The following is a 27016-nucleotide window of genomic DNA, read 5'->3' as shown; positions in this document are numbered from 1 at the left end:
CACAATACACAGTTAAGGCACGTGCGTATGTATGCACAGTGCCCACGTGTAAGAATGAACACATTATCGCTCATATAGACATAACAAAAAACATGTATGTCAATGTTGGGGTCAATTGCAATTCAATAAATCCATTGCAACTCAATTGTGTTGAAAATGGTTCTTGATTTGAATTTCAATGTGTGATGATGACCTAATGTGAGAAGTAGCCATAGAACTGAGCCCAGCTGATAGGAAATGCATGTTGTGAATCTGAGACAAGCACAGTGTTCTCGACTAGACCTGACAGACTGTGCACAGGGGGAATAGTGGCTAGCTCTGTGGCATAATGGTGCCTGCCTTACCTGGCTGAAAGAATTGGAATATTGAAATGACTGCACTCACCTAAGGATTCAAAACAGCCATTTCAGGATAAATTGGGTCGTGTTTTGACTTCGATGACCAACCTCAAACATACACACAAGCATGCATGCTGGGTGAAGTGTAATCCATCTTTAATATAAACAAACTGACAGTTGTAATTTCATTAGTATCCTGAGGGTAAGCTGACTGGAGAGGGGGAAAAGATTTCCATGAGAACACACTGACAACCACTGAACTATAACTACAACGTGAATACTAATGTATTTCAGTGTGCCAACGCACACGCTACAATCTACAAGACAGCAGGAAGGATAGTTCTCGCTACTGAAAGAAAGCACTGTTTCCTTTAGCCGTTCTCAGGCAGTAAAATAGTGCATGAACAGAGTTGAGTTGCCAAAGTAGCCAGGACTGAGGAGGGACAGACCTACCACAGGTTTGGGAGGCTTGGAGAGGGCCACCAGGCTAGCCAGGATATCCTCCTCACAGATCTGATTGATGACGTGGGCATCGTACGCCACCGTGATAGAGATCTCTTCCATCATCTTGGCACAGGGCAGTCAATTCCACAGGTGGATGAAGTGGAAAAGAGTAAAGGGGTGGAAGAGAGGAGTGGAGAGGAAGAGAGGAGTCAACAGGTCTATCAGAGAGCCTGAGGAGTGACTGGCCTCTTTCACAGTCACTCAAGGTACAAGCCACGCCCCTAAGGGAGGGTGTGATGGAGAGAGGGAGGGAGGAGCCCTGCAGAACAACACACCTGTTGTATTTCTCTCTCCCGCTGATGCTTGGTGTTCTCAAGTGTATTGTGAGGAGGATAGTGTGTCTTTCGTTCCCCCTCTTCCTCAGAAATGCCAGGCTGGTATTCCTCCTCCTCCTTTCTTCATTTCCTCCATTTGTTTGTCCTCCAATCCGTGGCGTATTTCCAGCTCCTCTTGGGTTGCACCTCCGGTATTATTTTCCACTCCCTTCGGTCTTAGTAAGATGAAGTTTGGTTTAGACACACTCGGAGATGGCTACACACACCAACACACATGCACACACTTCAACTGTGTATTTCAGTATGTGTGAGGAAGTGTTGGAGCTGTCAGACAAACCACAATGACTCGATGTGTTAACTGCCCCCGCAGTCTGTATACGTCACACACTGCGTGTCCTCCCCCCAAAAAGTTTAACGAAACAATGTGAACAAAAATAAAAAACGACTGCAGACACAGCACGTCTGATGTTTGAATTCAAGGTGACACAAAAAAACTAAACCACACAGCTGTCTGTAGCGCTGCCTGCAGCCTGACTTATCAGGACCCCACCGTGGTAAGCTTTAGCATTAGCTTCAGTAGTTCCTGCTGAGACTCTGCCCAGTTCTCTTAGGAGATGTCCCTGGTGGGGAAAGGCACTGTACACAACATTCTCATCCTTTATTCCTTCTTCCCTTCCTTCTTCATTCTCTCAAGGGAGTAGCGTCTAAGAAACAGCAACCACTCCCTCTCTCTTGCTCTCTCTGTCTCCACTTCTTCTAAATGGTGAAACTGCTGAGCATGAAACGTCTCCCAGAGGGCTGTCAAAGGCAGGCAGAAGAAATCATATTAATCAATCAAATCATGCCCCTTCGGTAGACATCCCAATTTGATTTTTAAATGGATTTAAATCCTATATGTTCCAAGGCGTCGATAAATCTAATTTTTATCCTGGAAATGTCTCAAAGTCTCCTCAACATTGTTACTGGGGTGTTTAAGTGCTGTGAAATGTAAATCATTTCCCCATAATCCGGGGGGGTTGTTAGTCGCTGAAAGCTTAGCATCGCTCCCCAACTAGCAGGTGCCAGTGAATTCTTGTACTCGACTAAGCTGCTTAGTAGTCAAGTTGATCCGCTTCAGACATCAAAAAAAAAAAAAAAATGTAAGGACAATATAAATTGAGCAGGCTGGCTTATATTTCCTTCCTTGGCACTCATGAACATTTGAGGTATATCATCAACTGATTCAATTCTGCACTTGTCCATGGGGAAGTATAGTTCCATTGACAGGGTATGATGGTTGTAGTTGCCAGTAGACACTGTGCTTCATTCCTTCTAACGACACCAAGTTCTGTGATGAGAGTATCTCTCGGACTCCGTGAGATTTGTCTCCTGAGAGAAGGGAACACACATGCACACACATCTTCCACAAAAAGATGTGAAAAAAGGGTTTAAAAAGGACAAGATGCAAAAATAGAGTGGCTAATTCTGGAGACTAGGCTCTTCTCTGTCAAAACACCTCAGGCACAATGTCACTTCAGAGGACATTGAAGAGAGAATTGAAATCCCAAGATGAGAGAGCTGCTGCTGTTGCCCAATCAGGCAATTCATATGAGTGGTGGGGTCCTGTAACACACACACGGTTGTGCCATTCTGGTGTGTTTGTGTCTTCTGGGAGGTCAATGGGGGTCGATGTGCTGACGCTGCTTCTTGTATGGTCCTCCCTTGAGTGAGGAGGGGGAAGGGAGGGAGTGGATGATAACAGTTTAACAATCTCTCCCTACACTAGGTCAGAGTCAAGGCAGTTGCTTGGATGCCCCAGAGTATGAAAGTCCCTCGTGTTACACAGCAGTTCCTAGGCCAGTCAGTCAGATATTCAGAAGGTTGCTATTACACGTTAAGCTCCCAAGAGACTCGATGGCCACCACAATCACCGTCAAGACCTTATTTTAGCCGCCAGTCGATTTGATTTCCTCCGAGTGGTTAAAGCTAAACAAACAGCCATGCAGGCTCAGAGTACAGACTGGTTTCATCTGTCTCTTCAGTCCCACTGCAGCGTTTGTCTCCAGCCAAAGGTGATTCTCTCTCTCAATTTCAATTTAAGGGCTTTATTGGCATGGGAAACATGTCAACTAGATAATAAACAAAAGTGAACAATAAAAATGGAACAGTAAACAGACTCACAGAAGTTCCAAAAGAATAAAGACATGTCAAATGTCATGATGTGCAAATAGTTAAATTACAAAAGGGAAAAATTAATACAAAAATATGGGTTGTATTTACAATGGTGTTTGTTCTTCACTGGTTGCCCTTTTCTTGTGGCAACAGGTCACAAATCTTACTGCTTTGATGGCACACTGTGGTATTTCACCCAGTAGATACGGGAGTTTATCAAAATTAGGTTTGTTTTCAAATTCTTTGTGGGTCTGTGTAATCTGAGGGAAATATGTGTCTCTAATATGGTCATACCTTGGACAGGAGGTTAGGAAGTGCAGCTCAGTTTCCACCTCATTTTGTGGGCAGTGTGCACATAGCCTGTCTTATCTTGAGAGCCAGATCTGCCTACAGCGGCCTTTCTCAATAGCAAGGTTATGCTCACGGAGTCTCTCTCTCTCTACCAGATACTGTGTCTCTCTCTAAACACTGGAGTAGATCCAGAATGCACAGCTGCTAGTAGAAAAAGACAGATTAGAAGTTTTCCTCCATTTCCTTGTCATATTGCTGCTGATTCACTGTGTGGCAGGCAGACCATGAATGCACCTGTTCAGCTCACCTTGTCCACTGAAGTCAATGCAAGGCCCACCTACCCGCTCTAGCATTCTCTCTCCTCTCTCTCATGGTCCTAAAGCCTGCCTCTCTCAGTTATTCCTCTATCTGACGATGTGTACACTTCGGTGTAAACAGCAAATACATTTCTCCGCGAAAAATGACTCAGAAGATCGCACACTGGCATATAACACCACAGTACTGCAAGTGCAGTGTGTGTGTGCACATGCACAAGCAATTGTTTTACATCATGACAGTACGTGATAAGGTGGAGTAATATTACCCAAACATTTAGCAGATCATTTTCTTCCAGAAGCTTTTAAAGACAAGCTTGTACGAGGCAATAATTACATAATAACGTACGCAGAGTGTCTACACTCAGGATATCCTGTCATTAGACATACACAGGGGAGAGGTGGAGAGAGAGAGAGATGCATAACGAGAGCAGGGATGGGTGCGGAAGGAGAGAATTATCTCTTCCATCGCGCTCTTCTTCCTTCCTGTAAAACTAGAAGGGCTCCCTGCTTTGCCACCGAGACACAGTTGCAAAGCAAGCACTAAACACACACATACTAGCACCCACACGCACAAACATACGAGCGCACACACACCCACACAAACAAACATACAAGCACACACACACACGAGCGCACACACACACAAACACATACGAGCGCACTCAAACATATGCGTGGACAAACATACAAGCACACACACACACACACACAAACATTCGAGCACACACACACAAACAAACAAACATACAAGCACACACACACACACGAGCACACAAACAAACACACATGAGCACAGACACATACGATCACACACACAAACATACGAGCACACACACACACACACAAACATACGAGCACACACACACAAACATACGAGCACACACACACAAACATACGAGCACACACACAAACATACGAGCACACACACACACGAGCGCACACACACACAAACACATACGAGCGCACTCAAACATACGCGTGGACAAACATACAAGCACACACACACAAACATTCGAGCACACACACACAAACAAACAAGACGAGCACACACACACACGAGCACACAAATAAACACACATGAGCACAGACACATACGATCACACACAAACATACGAGCACACACACACAAACATACGAGCACACACACACACAAACATACGAGCACACACACACAAACATATATACGAGCACAAACACACAAACATACGAGCACACACACACACACACACACACACACACACACACACACACACACACACACACAAACATACGAGCACACGACATACACAGAGACGGGAGCTGCTCCGCTGCCATCTGTGTGTATGTGTGTGTGTGTGTGTGTGTGTGTGAGCGCGCGCTTAGGCCACTTCTTCTGACCTCAGCACATTCCCCAAATACCTCAGCTCATTATATTCTCCTTGTGGGAGGTGGTAGGAGGTACAGTGAACATCTATAACCACACACTGACAGGCTGCGGATGTGGTGTGCTATTCCACATAGAAGATATTGAGAGAAGGAAATACAGTTGAAGTTGGAAGTTTACATACACTTAGGTTGCAGTCATTAAAACTCATTTTTCAACCACTCCACAAATGTCTTGTAAACAAACTACAGTTTTGGCAAGTCGGTTAGAACATCTACTTTGTCCATGACACAAGGAATTTTATAAACAATAGTTTCCAGACAGATTATTTCACCTATAATTCATTGTATCACAATTTCAGTGGGTCAGAACATTACATACACTAAGTTGACTGTGCCTTTAAACAGCTTGAAAATGTTCAGAAAATGATGCCATGGCTTTAGAAGCTTCTGATAGGCTAATTGACATCATTTGAGTCAATTGGAAGTGTACCTGTGGATGTATTTCAAGGTCTACCTTCAAACGCAGTGCCTCTTTGCTTGACATCATGGGAAAATAAAAATAAATCAGCCAAGACCTCAGAAAAAAAACTGTAGACCTCCACAAGTCTGGTTCATCCTTGGGAGCAATTTCCAAATGCCTGAAGGTACCACGTTCATCTGTACAAACAATAGTACGCAAGTATAAACACCATGGGACCACGCAGCCGTCATACCGCTCAGGAAGGAGACGCGTTCTGTCTCCTAGAGATTAAAGTATTTTGGTGCGAAAAGTGAAAATCAATCCCAGAACAACAGCAAAGGACCTTGTGAAGATGCTGGAGGAAACAGGTACACAAGTATCTATAGCCACAGTAAAACGAGTCCTATAACGACATAACCTGAAATGCTGCTCAGCAAGGAAAACCGCCAGAAAAAAGCCAGACTACGGTTTGCAACTGCACGTGGGGACAAAGATCATACTTTTTGGAGAAATGTCCTCTGGTCTGAAGAAATAAAAATAGAACTGTTTGGCCACAATGACTATTGTTATGTTTGGAGAGAAAAGGGGGAGGCTTGCAAGCCGAAGAACACCATCCCAACTGTGAAGCATGGGGGTGGCAACATCATGTTGTGGGGGTCCTTTGCTGCAAGAGGGACTGGTGCACTTCACAAAATAGATGGCATCATGAGGAGGGGGAATATTGTGGATATATTGAAGCAAAATCTCAAGACATCAGTCAGGAGGTTAAAGCTTGGTCACAAATGGGTCTTCCAAATGGACAATGACCCCAAGCATACTTCCAGAGTTGTGGCAAAATGGCTTAAGGACAACAAAGTCAAGGTATTGAAGTGGCCATCACAAAGCCCTGACCTCAATCCCATAGAACATTTGTGGGAAGAACTGAAAAAGCATGTACGAGCAAGGAGGCCTACAAACCTGACTCAGTTACACCAGCTCTGTCAAGAGGAATTATTGTGAGAAGCTTGTGGAAGGCTACCTAAATTGGTTGACCCAAGTTAAACAATTTAAAGGCACTGCTACCAAATACTAATTGAGTTTATGTAAACTTCTGACCCACTGGGAATATGATGAAAGACATAAAAGCAGAAAGAAATCATTCTCTCGACTATTATTCTGACATTTCACATTCTTAAAATAAAGTGGTGATCCTAACTGACCTAAAACAGGGAGTTTGTACTAGGATTAAATTACAGGAATTGTGAGAAACTGGGTTTAATTGTATTTGGCTATGGTGTATGTAAACTTCCGACTTCAACTGTATGTTTACAAGGAAATATGAAGTTTAAAGTCGTCATGTGCACTAGTACAATGAAATGACTTTCCTGCTTGCTCTTTCACAACAATATCAGTAGTACTATAAAACAACATCAAGTAGAACAAAAACACATGACAAATACTTGACTATTATAATACTACTGATAAGATGAACGAGAGAAAGTAAGTAAGCTAAATACAGGGTCAGTGCCAATACCATATTTCAATGTGCAGCGACACTGGAGTGGTAAAGGTAAATATCCTCAAAACCTGTTAGGTAGACTATGGCAAACCTGGCTTAGAAGTGATGTAGGCAATTCAACTAGACTGACACTCTGAAAATAAAACTGGACTTCACTGGACCAGTGGTCAGTGCAGTGTGTAAAACAAGGGGAACAGAAAACAGAGAATAATGGTTCCTACCTTGATGTTACAGGCCTGTTCCATGAGCCTGCGGGCGTTCTCTGCAGCCCTGTAGCGTTTGGGCAGCTGGACCCGGAAGAACTTCAGAGCCCCCTCAAAGTCAGTCTGAAGTAGGTCCTCCTTGGACGTCTGAGGAGAAAGACGAGAGCTCAGCCAATAGACTGGAATACGACAGAGACAGAAAACATGACACTAGAACGTCCATCTTTGTTTCATAAATTTGGAAAGATCATAGTACTCAACTGATTTGATTAGTTACTTTCCTGTATTTTATTTACTGTTGATATGGATTTATATGTAATAAACATGATCATATGTGAAGGAAGACTCAGACAGATGCTTTACCTTGAGGGAAGGGAAACAGGAGTTAACCATTAATAAAAGTAGTTTTAGTTTAGTGAACATATTGTTGGAGACTAAGCAGTGATGCTTTACCTTGGACCGGTTTGACTGCCAGCATCTAACCAGTGTTGAATGTTATGGTTACAGTTTGACACCAGACTGAGTCGGGGGAACACTGATAATGTCTCTGTGACTTCTTACAAGCCTCGTGCAGGTGTTTACAGTACCGTCAGTGCTGTGTGATTAACAGAGTAGGGCCTCCTCCGAGGGGCCCGGTTACACAGTTTCTCTGCTTCTGTTGTGACATTGTCTCCATGTTGCAACTTGTAATAAACCAGATTTATTTCCGTCTGATTTGACGACTGCTCACCTGGAAGTTCCTTTACATTAACCTTGAGTAATACTACTTTGATCCAAGATATCTGGTAGTGTCATTTCAAGTGAGACGGGTGGTTAAAACGGGTTGAGGACCTTGTTAGCAGGGCTGAACGTAACAGCACCATACAATGACATAATGATGATTCACACAAAACACTAAATTAACAGCCCAAGCTATTGAACAATTCAACAATATAGCTACATTACAAAAGTATGTTGTTGGACAACAGTTGCCCTCGCAGGGTAAGATTGCCCATCCCTGGCCTAACGCCTATCCTGTCCTAGCCCCAGTCCCCATCTCAGTCCCTGCCCCAACCCCAGTCCCTATCCAGTCCATCTCTCACCGCAAGTAGCTTGGGGACGAAGAGGCGATGGCCCATCCCCAGGAGCCCCATCACCTTACAGACAGAGTCTGTCTCCCCAGCTTTCTCCTCCGCTGAACCCCCTTCCTCTGCCCCCCAGCTGCCCATCCGCAGTGCCGCTGGTAGCTGGGTGGGCATGGCAGTGACTGGGGGTGATGGTTGGGTGGAGGGGGAATGGGAGGGAGAGAAAGACGGAGAGGGGAGAGGTTCCAGCTCTGGGGCCAGGGTGCAGAGAGGCTCCAGTTCTGTGGCCAGGGTGCAGGGAGGCTCCAGTTCTGTGGCCAGGGTGCAGGGCACCTCCAGTTCTGTGGCCAGGGTGCAGAGAGGCTCCAGTTCTGTGGCCAGGGTGCAGGGCGACTCCAGTTCTGTGGCCAGGGTGCAGAGAGGCTCCAGTTCTGTGGCCAGGGTGCAGGGCGACTCCAGTTCTGTGGCCAGGGTGCAGAGAGGCTCCAGTTCTGTGGCCAGGGTGGCCAGGGTGCAGGGAGACTCCAGATCTGTGGCCAGGGTGCAGGGAGACTCCAGTTCTGTGGCCAGGGTGCAGGGAGACTCCAGTTCTGGGACCAGGGTGCAGGGAGACTCCAGTTCTGGGACCAGGGTGCAGGGAGACTCCAGTTCTGTGGCCAGGGTGCAGAGAGGCTCCAGTTCTGTGGCCAGGATGGCCAGGGTGCAGAGAGGCTCCAGTTCTGTGGCCAGGGTGCAGGGAGACTCCAGTTCTGTGGCCAGGGTGCAGGGAGACTCCAGTTCTGGGACCAGGGTGGCCAGGGTGCAGGGAGACTCCAGTTCTGTGGCCAGGGTGCAGGGAGACTCCAGTTCTGTGGCCAGGATGGCCAAGGTGCAGAGAGGCTCCAGTTCTGTGGCCAGGGTGCAGGGAGACTCCAGTTCTGTGGCCAGGGTGCAGGGAGACTCCAGTTCTGTGGTCAGGGTGCAGAGAAGCTCCAGTTCTGGGACCAGGGTGGCCAGGGTGCAGAGAGGCTCCAGTTCTGGGACCAGGGTGGCCAGGGTGCAGAGAGGCTCCAGTTCTGGGACCAGGGTGCAGGGAGACTCCAGTTCTGGGACCAGGGTGGCCAGGGTGCAGGGAGACTCCAGTTCTGGGACCAGGGTGCAGGGTGCAGGGAGACTCCAGCGTGCAGTCCCAGCTATGTCCGCGCTAAGTCCAATATCGGACAATCCGACCAAGACTTCAGGTCAGGGTCCAGCAGAGATTTTTCTCTTATGCTGTTTGTGAATTCAAGCTAGGTCTTACGAATGGCAGCAGTGACCTTTTGGGGGAAAGAATAGGTCGATAGTTCCGCATCAGGTAGTGACACACACAACACAGTGAGGTATTGGATCAGAGCTTCTCTCGATAGACTGGCCAAGCCTGTCGTCCCCCAATAATACAAACTCAGCAGAAATACACCACGAATAGATCCACAGGTAGAGAGGATCCAGTGGGGTTGAGCACCAGAGAATCAGTGAGTTGGTTGGATTAATTCAGTAAGCTCCGTTGTCAGAGAGCCGATATAGCCCCTCGACCTCGACACTATAGTCCCTTCATCACAACTGACCAGCGCAGTCGGCATAATGTAGATACGGTGAGGCAGAAAATACAGTGCAAGGACACTCATCTGCTTTTCTTAACAACAAATCCCAAAACAGGGGGGATGCCATTGCCTAGCAACAGACAGGCACGAGGCTAGACGGTTTAAGCAGATGACAGGTAATGAGTCTTCACCTTTTTATCCTCCTTCCGTCTTCAAAGAGCAAGCATCTCTCTTTTCACAACTGAGACCAAGGCTTAATAACAAGGACAAAAGACAGACTTCAATGATCGTCTTTATCTCCAGCCTAGAGGTAACACTATAGACATATAGGTCAGGGCAGACTGAGTTTGCTTCAGAAAATCTGTCCACAAACATCCCTCCCTTCCAAATGATGTAGTCCCTTCACGTCCGAAGCGGTCCTTTCTGATGTAACACACATCAGAAGCTGAGGGGAGGAAGAGACTGAAGTGATTCTGTCTATTAGCCACGCCGCCTTAGGCTGAAGCTGCTTCCATCCCAAACAGTGACGTCTTGGCGTTGTGTTAACAGCTGAATGGACTTTAAGGACGATGGTGACTCAGAGTCCAAGAGAGGAAACAGATGTAGTGGTGGTAGAGATCAGGGAGAGGCAGAGTAGGGAAAGCTCTGACAGGGAGCCTTAGCAGGACACACAAGCTGCGTGTGTGTGTCTCGGTCTCTGTCAGGAAATCATTTACTCCCATAAAGGAGCATTGAAATTGCCAAGGCCCTCAGAAGCGGAGTTCAATAGGGAGAAACATCCACAAAGGCTTTAAAAAGGACTCCTGAATCTAATACCTCCAGCAGACTTCCATAAGGAAACACATCCAGAGTAGAAATCCTTCCAGTCAAGGTAAAGGTTTCCTTCCAGGTCTTTGCAGGAGGATCCTTTGCAGGAGGGTCCTTTGCTGTGTCAGATTCTGCTGGTCCAAAGCCTCGGCCAAACGGGGGAGCCACAGGTTTGGGTTTGGTCTGGCAACAGCTAGTGGAGGCATGTGGAGAGAACCACACCGGTTTTCCCACCTTCCTTTTCCTCCCTCTCCCTTCCCCTCTCGCCCAGCTAAAGGGTCTGCGATGCTACTGGCTAACACAGCTTCTCTGATGCAGAGGTCTGGGCTGGGGCTGGGCGGAGGGAGAGAGAGCGAGCGAGAGAGCATGTGATTGAGATGCTGAGGCAGAGAGGTGCTAGAAGACAGGAGAAGGGAAGGGTATGATAGAGGGGTCTGAGGGTTGATGCGCTCGCAGTAGACATCCCTGAAAAAAATGGAAGACCCCCCTCTTCCTTTTCTACACCTCAGCTAATGGCTAACTGCTAACAGCTAAAGATGTTAGTGCTGCTGCCGTGCATTCCTAAAGGACTATGGTAGACCGGCAGGGGCGGGTAAGTGCACAGAGAGAGGGAGGCGGAGAGAGACAGAGGGATAGAAGGGAGGGAGAGAGAGACAGAGGGATAGAAGGGGAGGGGAGAAGGAAGGGGAGAGGAAGGAGGAGAGAGACAGAGGGATAGAAGGGAGGGGGAGAGAGACAGAGGGATAGAAGGGAGGGGGAGAGGAAGGAGGATAGAGACAGAGGGATAGAAGGGAGGGGAGAGAGACAGAGGGATAGAAGGGAGGGGGACAGAGACAGAGGGATAGAAGGGAGGGGAAGAGAGACAGAAGGATAGAAGGGAGGGGGAGAGAGACAGAGGGATAGAAGGGGGGGGGGGGGGGAGAGAGGGATAGAAGGGGGGGGAGACAGAGGGATAGAAGGGAGGGGGGAGAGAGACAGAGGGATAGAAGGGAGGGGGAGAGAGACAGAGGGATAGAAGGGAGGGGGAGAGAGACAGAGGGATAGAAGGGAGGGGAGAGAGAGAGGGATAGAAGGGAGGGGGAGAGAGACAGAGGGATAGAAGGGAGGGGAAGAGAGACAGAAGGATAGAAGGGAGGGGGGAGAGACAGAGGGATAGAAGGGGGGGGGGGAGAGAGGGATAGAAGGGGGGGGAGACAGAGGGATAGAAGGGAGGGGGGGAGAGAGACAGAGGGATAGAAGGGAGGGGGAGAGAGACAGAAGGATAGAAGGGAGGGGGGGAGAGACAGAAGGATAGAAGGGAGGGGGAGAGACAGAGGGATAGAAGGGAGGGGGGAGAGACAGAGGGATAGAAGGGAGGGGGAGAGACAGAGGGATAGAAGGGAGGGGGAGAGAGAGAGGGATAGAAGGGAGGGGGATAGAGACAGGGATAGAAGGGAGGGGGGAGAGAGACAGGGATAAAAGGGAGGGGGGGGAGAGACAGAGGGATAGAAGGGAGGGGGAGAGGAAGGAGGATAGAGACCGAGGGATAGAAGGGAGGGGAGAGAGACAGAGGGATAGAAGGGAGGGGGGGAGAGACAGAGTGATAGAAGGGAGGGGGAGAGACAGAGGGATAGAAGGGAGGGGAGAGAGACAGAGGGATAGAAGGGATGGGAGAGACAGAGGGATAGAAGGGATGGGAGAGAGAGAGGGATAGAAGGGATGGGAGAGAGACAGAGGGATAGAAGGGAGGGCGGGGGAGAGACAGAGATAGAAGGGAGGGAGAGAGATAGAGGGATAGAAGGGAGGGGGAGAGACAGAGGGATAGAGGGGAGGGGGAGAGAGAGGGATAGAAGGGAGGGGGAGAGAGAGAGGGATAGAAGGGAGGGGGAGAGAGACAGGGATAGAAGGGAGGGGGGAGAGAGACAGGGATAGAAGGGAGGGGGGGAGAGACAGATGGATAGAAGGGAGGTAGAGAGGAAGGAGGATAGAGACCGAGAGATAGAAGGGAGGGGAGAGAGACAGAGGGATAGAAGGGAGGGGGGGGAGAGACAGAGGGATAGAAGGGAGGGGGGGAGAGACAGAGGGATAGAAGGGAGGGGGAGAGAGACAGAGGGATAGAAGGGAGGGGAGAGAGACAGAGGGATAGAAGGGAGGGGAGAGAGACAGAGGGATAAGAAGGGATAGGGATGGGAGAGAGACAGAGGGATCGAAGGGGATGGGAAAGAGACAGAGGGATAGAAGGGAGGGGAGAGAGAGAGGGATAGAAGGGAGGGGGGGGAGAGAGGGATAGAAGGGAGGGGGGGAGAGAGAGAGGGATAGAAGGGAGGAGGGGGAGACAGAGGGATAGAAGGGAGGGGAGAGAGAGACAGAGGGATAGAAGGGAGGGGGGAGACAGAGGGATAGAAGGGAGGGGGGAGAGAGATAGAGGGATAGAAGGGAGGGGGGAGACAGAGGGATAGAAGGGAGGGGGGAGACAGAGGGATAGAAGGGAGGGGGAGAGAGAGACAGAGGGATAGAAGGGAGGGGGAGAGAGACAGAGGGATAGAAGGGAGGAGAGGAAGGAGGAGAGAGGACAGAGGGATAGAAAGGAGGGGGAGAGAGACAGAGGGATAGAAGGGAGGGGGGAGACAGAGGGATAGAAGGGAGGGGGAGAGAGAGACAGAGGGATAGAAGGGAGGGGGAGAGAGACAGAGGGATAGAAGGGAGGAGAGGAAGGAGGAGAGAGACAGAGGGATAGAAGGGAGGGGGAGAGAGACAGAGGGATAGAAGGGAGGGGGAGAGAGACAGAGGGATAGAAGGGAGGGGGAGAGAGACAGAGAGATAGAAGGGAGGGGGAGAGAGACAGAGAGATAGAAGGGAGGGGGAGAGAGACAGAGAGATAGAAGGGAGGGGGAGAGAGACAGAGGGATAGAAGAGAGGGGGAGAGAGACAGAGGGATAGAAGGGAGGGCGGGGGAGAGACAGAGATAGAAGGGAGGGGAGAGAGATAGAAGGGAGGGGGAGAGAGACAGAGGGATAGAAGAGAGGGGGAGAGAGAGAGAGGGATAGAAGGGAGGGCGGGGGAGAGACAGAGATAGAAGGGAGGGGAGAGAGATAGAAGGGAGAGGAGAGACAGAGGGATAGAAGGGAGGGGGAGAGGAAGGAGGATAGAGACAGAGGGATAGAAGGGAGGGGGAGAGGAAGGATGATAGATACAGAGGGATAGAAGGGAGGGGAGAGAGGAAGGAGGAGAGGAAGCCTTCGGGAATAATGCCGTCATGCCTGACCAAATCGGGGACACACACAACCAATATATGCTTTAATAGCATGAAAGTACTATTCTGTTGTAGCTGGAGGCTTTCTAAAATCTAACAATAGACAGTAATGGGTATCATCGATGAGGAAACCGTGTGTAGAAACAAAGTACAGGTTCAAATAGAAAATCCATCACCATAGCCCTCCCAGGAGCTGCTAGTTCACCTGGGTTCACCTCACACATGGTTTCTACACACTCGTTCGCGCTCATCTTTCTGATGACCCTGTGATCATCAGTGTAACCCATTTCCCTTCAAAGTGACTCAACGTTGTTCAAAATAAAATGCAGGGGAAAAGTCACATTTACATGACAATTTCTTCCACCGATTACAAAGTTCAGTTTAAAGTCAAAATGTTATAATGCATTGGCCTACAATCTGAACTGCAAAGAATTAAGCACTTAATCACCAACATTTAACTGACATTTCTTTGAACCTAGTCCAAAATGAATACTCCCAATGGCAAGGGGTTATGGGATTTTGTCTCAGCGCAGAACGGTAACAAATAGTTTGAGGTACAAGACTAATTGATTAGTCTGTTAATTTGTCAACAATAGCACTGCAATCACAGTATCTGATACACTTGACATTTGACCTGAAGTACACTATAATAGCACAGCCGCTGTACTTGAGTTTTAAATTCAAATGTAATGACATTGACAATATATATAAAATGTAAAAAAAAGAGGGCTTCAGAGTGGTTGTTATTGGACAACTCCAGGTGGTCCCTCCACGTTTCAATGTGGTTGTTATTGGACAACTCCAGGTGGTCCCTCCACGTTTCAATGTGGTTGTTATTGGACAACTCCAGGTGGTCCCTCCACGTTTCAATGTGGTTATTGGACAACTCCAGGGGGTCCCTCCATGTTTCAATGTGGTTGTTATTGGACAACTCCAGGTGGTCCCTCCACGTTTCAATGTGGTTGTTATTGGACAACTCCAGGGGGTCCCTCCACGTTTCAATGTGGTTGTTATTGGACAACTCCAGGGGGTCCCTCCACGTTTCAATGTGGTTGTTATTGGACAACTCCAGGGGGTCCCTCCACGTTTCAATGTGGTTGTTATTGGACAACTCCAGGGGGTCCCTCCACGTTTCAATGTATTCTTTTTCCGCAGTACAAGATACCCTCCACGTTTCAATGTATTATTTTTCCGCAGTACAAGATACCCTCCACGTTTCAATGTATTCTTTTTCCGCAGTACAAGATACCCTCCACGTTTCAATCTATTCTTTACCACAGTACAAGATACCCCCCACGTTTCAATGTATTCTTTACCACAGTACAAGATACCCTCCGTTTCAATGTATTCTTTACCACAGTACAAGATACCCTCCACGTTTCAATGTATTCTTTACCCGCAGTACAAGATACCTTCCGTTTCAATGTATTATTTTTCCGCAGTACAAGATACCCTCCACGTTTCAATGTATTCTTTACCCGCAGTACAAGATTCCCTCCACGTTTCAATGTATTCTTTACCACAGTACAAGATACCCTCCGTGTCAAGATATTCTTTACCACAGTACAAGATACCCTCCGTGTCAGATATTCTTTACCACAGTACAAGATACCCTCCGTGTCAAGATATTCTTTACCACAGTACAAGATACCAGGGACGGTTAACTCTGGAGATGCCGTCTATCTCCACTGAGTTCGCTAAATCTGCTTATTCGTTTATTTGGCCTCTGATTTAAAATAATGTGATGAATTGGTGCCTGTGGGGAAGAATGTGTTTGATTTCTATGACGGTGTTATGATTTTAGTGTATATTGATGTCTCAGCCTCCAGTATTTATGCTGCAGTAGTTTATGTGTCAGGGGGTCAGTCTGTTACATCTGGGGTACTTCTCCTGTCTCATCAGGTGTCTTGTGTGAATTTAAGTCTCTCTCTCTCTCCATCTCTCTCTCTCTCTCTCTGTGTATGTGTGTGTCATGTATGAACATTTGAACATCTTGGCCATGTTCTGTTATAATCTCCACCCGGCACAGCCAGAAGAGGACTGGCCACCCCACATAGCCTGGTTCCTCTCTAGGTTTCTTCCTAGGTTTTGGCCTTTCTAGGGAGTTTTTCCAAGCCACCATGCTTCTACACCTGCATTGCTTGCTGTTTGGGGTTTGAGGCTGGGTTTCTGTACAGCACTTTGAGATATCAGCTGATGTAAGAACAGCTTATAAATACATTTGATTGATTGACTGATATGCGAAGCTCATCTGTGAAAGAGACCTTGGTCTCAGCAAGACTCCCTGTTAAAATAACGGTTACATAAAATAAATGGGCAGCAGAGGGAGACATAGTAAACTATTCCACTTTCTTCCAACCCAGTCATCCATACTGTACTACACAGAACATCATTCTCTGACAGCAGAGATGCTCTTCCCATGTATTTACTAAACACTGCAGAATCCCCCACAGTAACAAAAAATACATCTATTTTTGAAATCAGTCAAATGGCTCATAAGTAAGAGAGAGGATGGTGGTCTGTATATTGACATCCTTTTTGACCTTTTCTTCTAAAAGTTTTGGATTTTGGGGTTGGGGCCATCTGATTCTGGACCTGTGGTTAAGGCCAACTTCTTCTACCTCTAGACCGTTGAGGTCAAAAAGACTCTTAATATAATCTGATTCATAGCAATCAAAAAGGGCAGGTCGAAGTCTTAGGCCTCTGTGTTGAGTGTGACTCGTCCAATACCATAACAGGATGTCTGTAATTGAAAATCAAAGGAATGGTCTGGACACCCAGTACATGAATAAAAGTAAAGGAAGTCGATCACACCTTGAGGAGGGCCAGAGCCACGTTGAAGATGACGTTCAGACCCTAGGAGAGGACAAGAACAAGACAATTATCACAGGTCTGTAGCTATCACCTAAACACATGTCATACAGTGGAAAGAATCAAAGTCGTTCATCTCATCAACTGTCTTCATATCGGCTGCTTTATCTTGTAAACGTAATGCCAATAAACCATGTAGGAAATGTCCATTTAATTTTTTTTTTATTGTGATGGATTGGTAAAGTAAAAATGATCTTCAAAATGAAGAGTCGTAACTTATGAAACTGCTGTGTTGAGAGCTAAGAAAAAACACACTAAAAACAAATGACACAATGATACTTCTGGTGCCGGTGTAATCAACGTATTTGTACCATCACATTCTATGTAACTTCAAACATCCATTCATGAGTCATATTGTCAGATTTCATCGTGTCTGTATTGTCCATTGATGATTTCATATGATTTCAAAGCAAACGGTCCGTTGATGATAATAAGGACTCTACGTTCCCAAGGGAACGCTATGGAAACACGCCCACCCCTGAGGATACAAAGGCACCTGGACCCATAGTACTGAGTGACAACCATCTAAAAGACGGAGCTAGATGGAGAGAGGACAAGTGGTTGGGGAGAGAGAGAGAGAGGGAGAGAGGGAGAGTGGGAGAGAGAGAGAGAGAGAGAGAGAGAGAGAGGGAGAGTGGACTCTGCACGCAGAATTCTGCAAAAATATCCTCCGTGTACAACGTAGAACACCAAATAATGCATGCAGAGCAGAATTAGGCCGATACCCACTAATTATCAAAATCCAGAAAAGAGCTGCTAAATTCTACAACCACCTAAAAGGAAGCGATTCACAAACCTTCCATAACAAAGCCATCACCTACAGAGAGATGAACCTGGAGAAGAGTCCCTTAAGCAAGCTGGTCCTGGGGCTCTGTTCACAAACACAAACTACAGAGCCCCAGGACAGCAGCACAATTAGACCCAACCAAATCATGGGAAAACAAAAAGATAACTACTTAACACATTGGAAAGAATTAACAAAAAAACAGAGCAAACTAGAATGCTATTTGGCCCTAAACAGAGAATACACAGCGGCAGAATACCTGACCACTGTGACTGACCCAAAATTAAGGAAAGCCTTGACTATGTACAGACTCAGTGAGCATAGCCTTGCTATTGAGAAAGGCCGCCGTAGGCAGACATGGCTCTCAAGAGAAGACAGGCTATGTGCTCACTGCCCACAAAATGAGGTGGAAACTGAGCTGCACTTCCTAACCTCCTGCCCAATGTATGACCATATTAGAGAGACATATTTCCCTCAGATTACACAGATCCACAAAGAATTCGAAAACAAATCCAATTTTGAAAAACTCCCATATCTACTGGGTGAAATTCCACAGTGTGCCATCACAGCAGCAAGATTTGTGACCTGTTGCCACGAGAAAAGGGCAACCAGTGAAGAACAAACACCATTGTAAATACAACCCATATTTATGCTTATTTATTTTATCTTGTGTCCTTTAGCCATTTGTACATTGTTAGAACACTGTATATATATATATAATATGACATTTGTAATGTCTTTACTGTTTTGAAACTTCTGTATGTGTAATGTTTACTGTTCATTTTTGTTGTTTTGCACTTTATATATTCACTTTGTATGTTGTCTACCTCACTTGCTTTGGCAATGTTAACACATGTTTCCCATGCCAATAAAGCCCTTGAATTGAATTGAATTGAAAATTGAGAGAGAGAGAGAGAGAGAGAGAGAGAGAGAGCGAGAGAGAGGGAGGGAGGGAGAGAGGGAGACAGGTTGGGCTCCATCATGGGCACAGTGACAGACAAATGGATGAATGAATGGCAGAGTGAGAAAATGAGATAAATAAATAGATTAAGGAGAGAGGGAGAAGAGTGACATAGAGAAAGAGAGAGAGGGAAAGGGCTAGCGAGACAGAGGGACAGCAAGTGAGAGGGACAGCAAGTGAGAGGGACAGCAAGTGAGAGAGGGGAAGAAGGGGAGAGGATGCTAAAGTCAGCTCCACATGGGAACACGGACAGCCCGTTCACATGGCAACACTGAGCTAAAAATATCTTCCCAGTTCTATAAATAACCAGAAGAAGGCTTCTTTCTCTCTCTCCTCAACCCCCTTTCCCTTCCTCCGTCTATTTTTTTCAAAGGGCTCTAGATGGCGCTAGGATGTCAGAGGCAGACACAGAGCGAGGCAGACACAGAGCGAGGCAGACACAGAGCGAGGCAGACACAGAGCGAGGCAGACACAGAGCGAGGCAGACACAGAGCGAGGCAGACACAGAGCGAGGCAGACACAGAGCGAGGCAGACACAGAGCGAGGCAGACACAGAGCGAGGCAGACACAGAGCACGAGACAACACGAAGTGCGAGACACACAGAGAGAGAGAGAGACAGAGACATTGTTATTGTTGAATGTATGGTTATTTTGACACTTGGTTATTGTTGTTACTGTTGTCCCGTTGACAATTTTGATTCTCATTTTTATTTATTTTTTATATTGTAAATATCCAAAATAAGCGTCCTGCCTTTTGGCCCTGTCCGGGGGTATTATCGGATGGGGCCACAGTGTCTCCCGACCCCTCCTGTCTCAGCCTCCAGTATTTATGCTGCAGTAGTTTATGTGTCGGGGGGCTGGGGTCAGTCTGTTATATCTGGAGTATTTCTCATGTCTTATCTGGTGTCCTGTGTGTATTTAAGCTCTGTGTCTCCCTGTCTCCCTCCCTCCCTCTCTCTCTCCCTCTGTGTCTCTCCCTCCCTCCCTCTGTGTCTCTCCCTCCCTCCCTCTGTGTCTCTCCCTCCTCCCTCCCTCTGTGTCTCTCCCTCCCTATGTGTGTCTCCCTCCCTCCCACCCACCCTCCCTCCCTCCCTTCCTCTGTGTCTCTCCCTCCCTATGTGTGTCTCCCTCCCTCCCACCCACCCTCCCTGCCTCCCTCCCTCTGTGTCTCCCTCCCTCCCTTCCTCGGTGTCTCTCCCTCCCTCCCTCTGTGTCTCTCCCTCCCTCTGTGTGTCTCCCTCCCTCTGTGTGTCTCCCTCCCTCCCTCCCTCTGTGTGTCTCCCTCCCTCCCTCTCTATGTCTCCCTCCCTCCCTCTCTATGTCTCCCTCCCTCCCTCTCTATGTCTCCCTCCCTCCCTCTCTATGTCTCCCTCCCTCCCTCTCTATGTCTCCCTCCCTCCCTCTGTCTCCCTCCCTCCGTGTCTCCCTCCCTCCGTGTCTCTCCCTCCCTTCCTCCCTCTGTGTCTCCCTCTGTCTCTCCCTCCCTCCCTCTGTGTCTCCCTCCCTCCCTCTGTGTCTCCCTCCCTCCCTCTGTGTCTCCCTCCCTCTGTGTCTCCCTCCCTCCCTCCCTCCCTCTGTGTGTCTCCCTCCCTCCCTCTGTGTGTCTCCCTCCCTCCCTCTGTGTGTCTCCCTCCCTCCCTCTGTGTGTCTCCCTCCCTCCCTCCCTCCCTCTCTGTCTCCCTCCCTCCCTCTGTCTCCCTCCCTCCCTCTCTGTCTCCCTCCCTCCGTGTCTCCCTCCCTCCGTGTCTCCCTCTGTGTCTCTCCCTCCCTCCCTCTCTATGTCTCCCTCCCTCCCTCTCTGTCTCCCTCCCTCCCTCTGTGTCTCCCTCCCTCCCTCTGTGTCTCCCTCCCTCCCTCCCTCTGTGTCTCCCTCCCTCCCTCCCTCTGTGTCTCCCTCCCTCCCTATGTGTCTCCCTCCCTCCCTCCCTCTGTGTCTCCCTCCCTCTGTGTCTCTCCCTCCCTCCCTCTGTGTCTCCCTCTGTGTCTCTCCCTCCCTCCCTCCCTCTGTGTCTCTCCTCCCTATGTGTGTCTCCCTCCCTCCCACCCACCCTCCCTCCCTCCCTCCCTCTGTGTCTCCCTCCCTCCCTTCCTCTGTGTCTCTCCCTCCCTATGTGTGTCTCCCTCCCTCCCACCCACCCTCCCTCCCTCCCTCTGTGTCTCCCTCCCTCCCTTCCTCTGTGTCTCTCCCTCCCTCCCTCTGTGTCTCTCCCTCCCTCCCTCTGTGTCTCCCTCCCTCTGTGTCTCCCTCCCCTCCCTCTGTGTGTCTCCCTCCCTCCCTCCCTCTGTGTGTCTCCCTCCCTCCCTCTCTATGTCTCCCTCCCTCCCTCTCTATGTCTCCCTCCCTCCCTCTCTATGTCTCCCTCCCTCCCTCTCTGTCTCCCTCCCTCCCTCTCTGTCTCCCTCCTCCGTGTCTCCCTCTGTGTCTCTCCCTCCCTTCCTCCCTCTGTGTCTCCCTCTGTCTCTCCCTCCCTCCCTCTGTGTCTCCCTCCCTCCCTCTGTGTCTCCCTCCCTCCCTCTGTGTCTCCCTCCCTCTGTGTCTCCCTCCCTCTGTGTCTCCCTCCCTCCCTCCCTCCCTCTGTGTGTCTCCCTCCCTCCCTCTGTGTGTCTCCCTCCCTCCCTCTGTGTGTCTCCCTCCCTCCCTCCCTCCCTCTCTATGTCTCCCCTCCCTCCCTCTCTATGTCTCCCTCCCTCCCTCTCTGTCTCTCCTCCCTCCCTCTCTGTCTCCCTCCCTCCTCTCTGTCTCCCTCCCTCCGTGTCTCCCTCTGTGTCTCTCCCTCCCTCCTCTCTATGTCTCCCTCCCTCCCTCTCTATGTCTCCCTCCCTCCCTCTCTATGTCTCCCTCCCTCCCTCTCTGTCTCCCTCCCTCCGTCCTCCCTCTCTGTCTCCCTCCCTCCCTCTCTGTCTCCCTCCCTCCCTCTCTGTCTCCCTCCCTCCCTCCTCCCTCTCTGTCTCCCTCCCTCCCTCCCCTCTCTGTCTCCCTCCCTCCCTCTCTGTCTCCCTCCCTCCCTCTCTGTCTCCCTCCCTCCCTCTCTGTCTCCCTCCCTCCCTCCCTCCCTCTCTGTCTCCCTCCCTCCCTCCCTCAGTGTCTCTCTCTCCCTCCCTCCTCCCTCAGTGTGTCTCCCTCCCTCCCTCTGTGTCTCCCTCCCTCCCTCCCTCTGTGTCTCCCTCCCTCCTCTGTGTGTCTCCTCCCCTCTCTCCCCTCTCTCTGTCTCCCTCCCCTCCCTCCTCTCTGTCTCCCTCCCTCCCTCCTCTCTGTCTCCCTCCCTCCCTCCCTCCCTCCCTCTGTGCGTCTCCCTCCCTCCCTCTGTGCGTCTCCCTCCCTCCCTCTGTGCGTCTCCCTCCCTCCCTCTGTGCGTCTCCCTCCCTCCCTCTGTGCGTCCGTCTCCCTCCCTCCCTCTGTGCGTGTGTCTCCCTCCCTCCTCTGTGCGTGTGTCTCCCTCCCTCCCTCTGTGCGTGTGTCTCCCTCCCTCCCTCTGTGCGTGTGTCTCCCCCCTCCCTCTGTGCGTGTGTCTCCCTCCCTCCCTCTGTGCGTGTGTCTCCCTCCCTCCCTCTGTGCGTGTGTCTCCCTCCCTCCCTCTGTGCGTGTGTCTCCCTCCCTCCCTCTGTGTCTCCCTCCCTCCCTCTGTGTCTCCCTCCCTCCCTCTGTGTCCCCTCCTCCCTCTGTGTCTACCTCCCTCCCTCTGTGTCTCCCTCCCTCCCTCTGTGTCTCCCTCTGTGTCTCCCTCCCTCCCTCCCTCTGTGTGTCTCCCTCCCTCCTCCTCCCTCTGTGTGTCTCCCTCCCTCCCTCTGTGTCTCCCTCCCTCCCTCCCTCTCTGTCTCCCTCCCTCCCTCTCTGTCTCCCTCCCTCCCTCCCTCTCTGTCTCCCTCCCTCCCTCCCTCTCTGCGTCTCCCTCCCTCCCTCCCTCTCTGCGTCTCCCTCCTCCTCCCTCTCTGCGTCTCCCTCCCTCCCTCCCTCTCTGCGTCTCCCTCCCTCCCTCTCTGCGTCTCCTCCCTCCCTCCCTCCCTCTCTGCGTCTCCCTCCCTCCCTCCCTCTGTGCGTCTCCCTCCCTCCTCTGTGCGTCTCCCCTCCCTCCCTCTGTGTCTCCCTCTGTGTCTCCCTCCCTCCCTCTGTGTCTCCCTCTGTGTCTCCCTCCCTCCCTCTGTGTCTCCCTCTGTGTCTCCCTCCCTCCCTCTGTGTGTCTCCCTCCTCCCTCCCTCTCTGTCTCCCTCCTCCCTGTCTCCCTCCCTCCCTCCCTCTCTGTCTCCCTCCCTCCCTCCCTCTCTGTCTCCCTCCCTCCCTCCCTCCCTCTCTGTCTCCCTCCTCCCTCCCTCCCTCCTCTGCGTCTTCCCCCTCCCCTCCCTCTCTGCGTCTCCCTCCCTCCGCCCTCTGTGCGTCTCCCTCCCTCCCTCTGTGCGTCTCCCTCCCTCCCTCTGTGCGTCTCCCTCCTCCCTCTGTGCGTCTCCTCCCTCCCTCGTGTGCGTCTCCCTCCCTCCCTCTGTGCGTCTCCCTCCCTCCCTCTGTGTCTCCCTCTGTGCGTCTCCGCTCCCTCCCTCTGTCTCCTCTGTGCGTCTCCCTCACCGCCCCTCTGTGTCTTCTCCCCTCTGTGCGTCTCCCTCCCTCCCTCTTGTCCTCCCTCTGTGCGTCTCCCTCCCTCCCTCTGTGTCTCCCTCTGTGTCTCCCTCCCTCCCTCTGTGTCTCCCTCTGTGTCTCCCTCCCTCCCTCTGTGTCTCCCTCCCTCCCTCTGTGTCTCCCTCCCTCCCTCTGTGTCTCCCTCCCTCCCTCTGTGTCTCCCTCCCTCCCTCTGTGTCTCCCTCCCTCCCTCTGTGTCTCCCTCCCTCCCTCTGTGTCTCCCTCCCCCCTCTGTGTCTCCCTCCCTCTGTGTTCCCTCCCTCTGTGTGTCTCCCTCCCTCCCTCCCTCTGTGTGTGTCACTCACTCACTCACTCACTCCTCCTCACTCACTCCCTCCCTCACTCACTCCCTCACTCCCTCACTCACTCCCTCACTTCCGTGTGTCTCCCTCCCTCCCTGTCTCTCTCCCTCCCTCTGTGTCTCCTCCCTCCCTCCCTGTGTCTCCTCCCCTCCCTCTGTGTCTCCCTCCCTCCCTCTGTGTCTCCCTCCCTCCCTCCCTCCCTCTGTGTGTCTCTCCCTCCCTCCCTCTCTATGTCTCCCCTCCCTCCCTCTCTGTCCCTCCCTCCCTCTCTCTGTCTCCCTCCCTCCCTCTCTGTCTCCCTCCCTCCCTCTTGTCTCCCCCCTCCCTCTGTGTCTCCCTCCCTCCCTCTCTGTCTCCCTCCCTCCCTCTCTGTCTCCTCCCTCCCTCTCTGTCTCCCTCCCTCCCTCCCTCTCTGTCTCCGCTTGTGTCTCTCCCTCCCTCCCTCAGTGTCTCTCTCCCCCTCCCTCCCTCCCTCAGTGTGTCTCCCTCCCTCCCTCTGTGTCTCCCTCCCCCCTCTGTGTGTCTCCCTCCCTCCCTCTGTGTGTCTCCCTCCCTCCCTCTCTGTCTCCCTCCCTCCCTCCCTCTCTGTCTCCCCCCTCCCTCCCTCTCTGTCTCCCTCCCTCCCTCTGTGCGTCTCCCTCCCTCCCTCTGTGCGTCTCCCTCCTCCCTCTGTCGTGTGTCTCCCTCCCTCCCTCTGTGCGCTGTGTCCTCCCTCCCTCCCTCTGTGCGTGTGTCTCCCTCCCTCCCTCTGTGTCTCCCTCCCTCCCTCTGTGTCTCCCTCCCTCCCTCTGTGTCTCCCTCCTCCCTCTGTGTCTCCCTCCCTCCCTCTGTGTCTCCCTCCCTCCCTCTGTGTCTCCCTCTGTGTCTCCCTCCCTCCCTCTTGTGTCTCCCTCTGTGTCTCCCTCCCTCCCTCCCTCTGTGTGTCTCCCTCCTCCCTCCCTCCCTCTGTGTGTTCTCCTCCCTCCCTCCCTCCCTCTGTGTGTCTCCCCTCCCTCCCTCTGTGTCTCCCTCCCTCCCTCCCTCTGTCTCCCTCCCTCCTCTCTGTCTCCCCTCCCTCCTCCCTCTCTGCGTCTCCTCCCTCCCTCCCTCTCTGCGTCTCCCTCCTCCCTCCCTCTGAGTCTCCCTCCCTCCCTCCCTCTCTGCGTCTCCCTCCCTCCCTCCCTCTCTGCGTCTCCCTCCCTCCCTCCGTGCGTCTCCCTCCCTCCCTCTGTGTCTCCCTCCCTCCCTCTGTGTCTCCCGCCCTCCCTCTGTGTCTCCCTCCCTCCCTCTGTGGTCTCCCTCCCTCCTCTGTGTCTCCCTCCCTCCCTCTGTGTCCTCTCTGTGTTCTCTCCATCCCTCCCTCCCTCTGTGTGTCTCCCTCCCTCCCTCTGTGTGTCTCCCTCCCTCCCTCTGTGTGTCTCCCTCCCTCCCTCTGTGTGTCTCCCTCCTCCCTCCCTCTCTGTCTCCTCTCCCTTCCCTCTCTGTCTCCCTCCTCCCTCCCTCCCTCCCTCTCTGTCTCCCTCCCTCCCTCCTCCCTCTCTCCCTCCCTCCCTCCCTCTCTGCGTCTCCCTCCCTCCCTCCCCTCTGCGTCTCCCCTCCCTCCCTCCCTCTCTGCGTCTCCCTCCCTCCCTCCCTCTCTGCGTCTCCCTCCCTCCCTCTCTGCGTCTCCCTCCCTCCCTCTCTGCTCCCCTCCCTCCCTCTCTGCGTCTTCCCTCTCCCTCTCTGCGTCTCCCTCCCTCCCTCTGTGTCTCCCTCCCTCTGTGTCTCCCTCCCTCCCTCTGTGTCTTCCCCTCCCTTCCCTGTCCCCCTTCCTTCTGGGTCTCCCTCCCCTCCCCTCCCCTCCCTCCCTCTGTGTCTCCCCTCTCTGTGTCTCCTCCCTCCCTCTGTCTCCCTCTGTGCGTCTCCCTCCCTCCCCTTCTGTCTCCCTCTGTGCGTTCCCCTCCCTCCCTCTGTGTCTCCCTCTGTGCGTCTCCCTCCCTCCCTCTGTGTCTCCCTCTGTGCGTCTCCCTCCCTCCCTCTGTGTCTCCCTCTGTGCGTCTCCCTCCCTCCTCTGTGTCCTCCTCTGTGTCTCCCTCCCTCCCTCTGTGTCTCCCTCTGTGTCTCCTTCCTCCCTCTGTGTCTCCCTCCCTCCCTCTGTGTCTCCTCTTGTGTCTCCCTCCCTCCCTCTGTTGTCTCCCTCTGTGTCTCCCTCCCTCCCTCTGTGTCTCCCTCTGTGTCTCCCTCCCTCCTCTGTGTTCTCCCTCCCCTCCCTCTGTGTCTCCCTCTCCCTCTGTGTTCCCTCCCTCCCTCTGTGTCTCCTCCCTCCCTCCCTGTGTCTCCCTCCCTCCCTCTGTGTCTCCCTCCCTCCCTCTGTGTCTCCCTCCCTCCCTCTGTGTCTCCCTCCCTCCCTCTGTGTCTCCCTCCCTCCCTCTGTGTCTCCCTCCCTCCCTCTGTGTCTCCCTCTGTGTTCTCCCTCCCTCCCTCTGTGTGTCTCCCTCCCTCCCTCCCTCTGTGTGTGTCACTCACTCACTATCACTCACTCACTCACTCCCTCCCACTCCCTCACTCACTCCCTTCCCTCACTCCCTCACTCACTCACTCCCTCACTCCTCCCTCCCTGTCTCTCCCTCCCTCCTGTCTCTCCCTCCCTCCCTCTGTGTCTCCCTCCCTCCCTCTGTGTCTCCCTCCCTCCCTCTGTGTCTCCCTCCCTCCCTCTGTGTCTCCCTCCCTCCCTCTCTGTGTGTGTCTTCCCTCCCTCCCTCCCTCTGTGTGTTCTCCCTTCCCTCCCTCCCTCTGTGTGTCTCCCTCCTCCCTCTGTGTGTCTCCCTCCCTCCTCTCTCTGTGTGTCTCCTCCCTCCCTCTGTGTCTCCCTCCCTCCCTCTGTGTCTCCCTCCCTCCCTCTGTGTCTCCCTCCCTCCCCCTGTGTCTCCCTCCCTCCCTCCCTCTGTGTGTGTCTCCCTCCCCTCCCTCCCTCCCTCTGTGTGTGTCTCCCTCCTCCCTCCCTCCTCTGTGTGTGTCTCCCTCCCTCCCTCTGTGTGTCTCCCTCCCTCCTCCCTCTGTGTGTCTTCCCTCCCTCCCTCTGTGGTGTCTCCCTCCCTCCCTCTGTGTGTCTCCCTCCCTCCCTCTCTCTGTGTGTCTCCCTCCCTCCCTCTGTGTCCCCTCCCTCCCTCTGTGTCTCCCTCCCTCCCTCTGTGTCTCCCTCCCTCCCTCTGTGTCTCCCTCCCTCCCTCTGTGTCTCCCNCCCTCACTCCCTCCCTCCCTGTCTCTCCCTCCCTCCCCTGTCTCTCCCTCCCTCCCTCTGTGTCTCCTCCCTCCCTCGTGTCTCCCCCCTCCCTCTGTGTCTCCCTCCTCCCTCTGTGTCTCTCCCTCCCTCCCTCCCTCTGTGTGTGTCTCCCTCCCTCCCTCCCTCCCTCTGTGTGTCTCCCTCCCTCCCTCCCTCTTGTGTTCTCCCTCCCTCCCTCTGTGTG

At 51.9% G+C, this 27016-nt stretch overlaps 1 protein-coding gene across 5 annotated transcripts in view; it reads right to left on the bottom strand.

Moving 5' to 3' along the window:
* Nucleotides 1-27016, bottom strand: part of rabgap1l (RAB GTPase activating protein 1-like) — a 151938-nt gene that overhangs the window by 29049 nt on the left and 95873 nt on the right. For 3 of the 5 annotated variants that reach the window (XM_031822471.1, XM_031822472.1, XM_031822473.1), the window contains 2 exons: nucleotides 16879-16920; nucleotides 7421-7549 (listed from right to left, as the gene is read on the bottom strand). In XM_031822471.1, the coding sequence (XP_031678331.1) occupies nucleotides 7421-7549; nucleotides 16879-16920 (171 nt within the window). Of the gene's footprint in view, nucleotides 1-791; nucleotides 2179-7420; nucleotides 7550-8484; nucleotides 9688-16878; nucleotides 16921-27016 lie in introns of those variants that run through there. The other 2 variants (XM_031822475.1, XM_020480236.2) reach the window with 2 other exon arrangements.

Source organism: Oncorhynchus kisutch, linkage group LG4 (genome assembly GCF_002021735.2).
Source record: "Oncorhynchus kisutch isolate 150728-3 linkage group LG4, Okis_V2, whole genome shotgun sequence".
In the NCBI taxonomy this organism is placed as follows: domain Eukaryota; kingdom Metazoa; phylum Chordata; class Actinopteri; order Salmoniformes; family Salmonidae; genus Oncorhynchus; species Oncorhynchus kisutch.
This window is presented reverse-complemented; position numbering and strand designations above follow the sequence as displayed.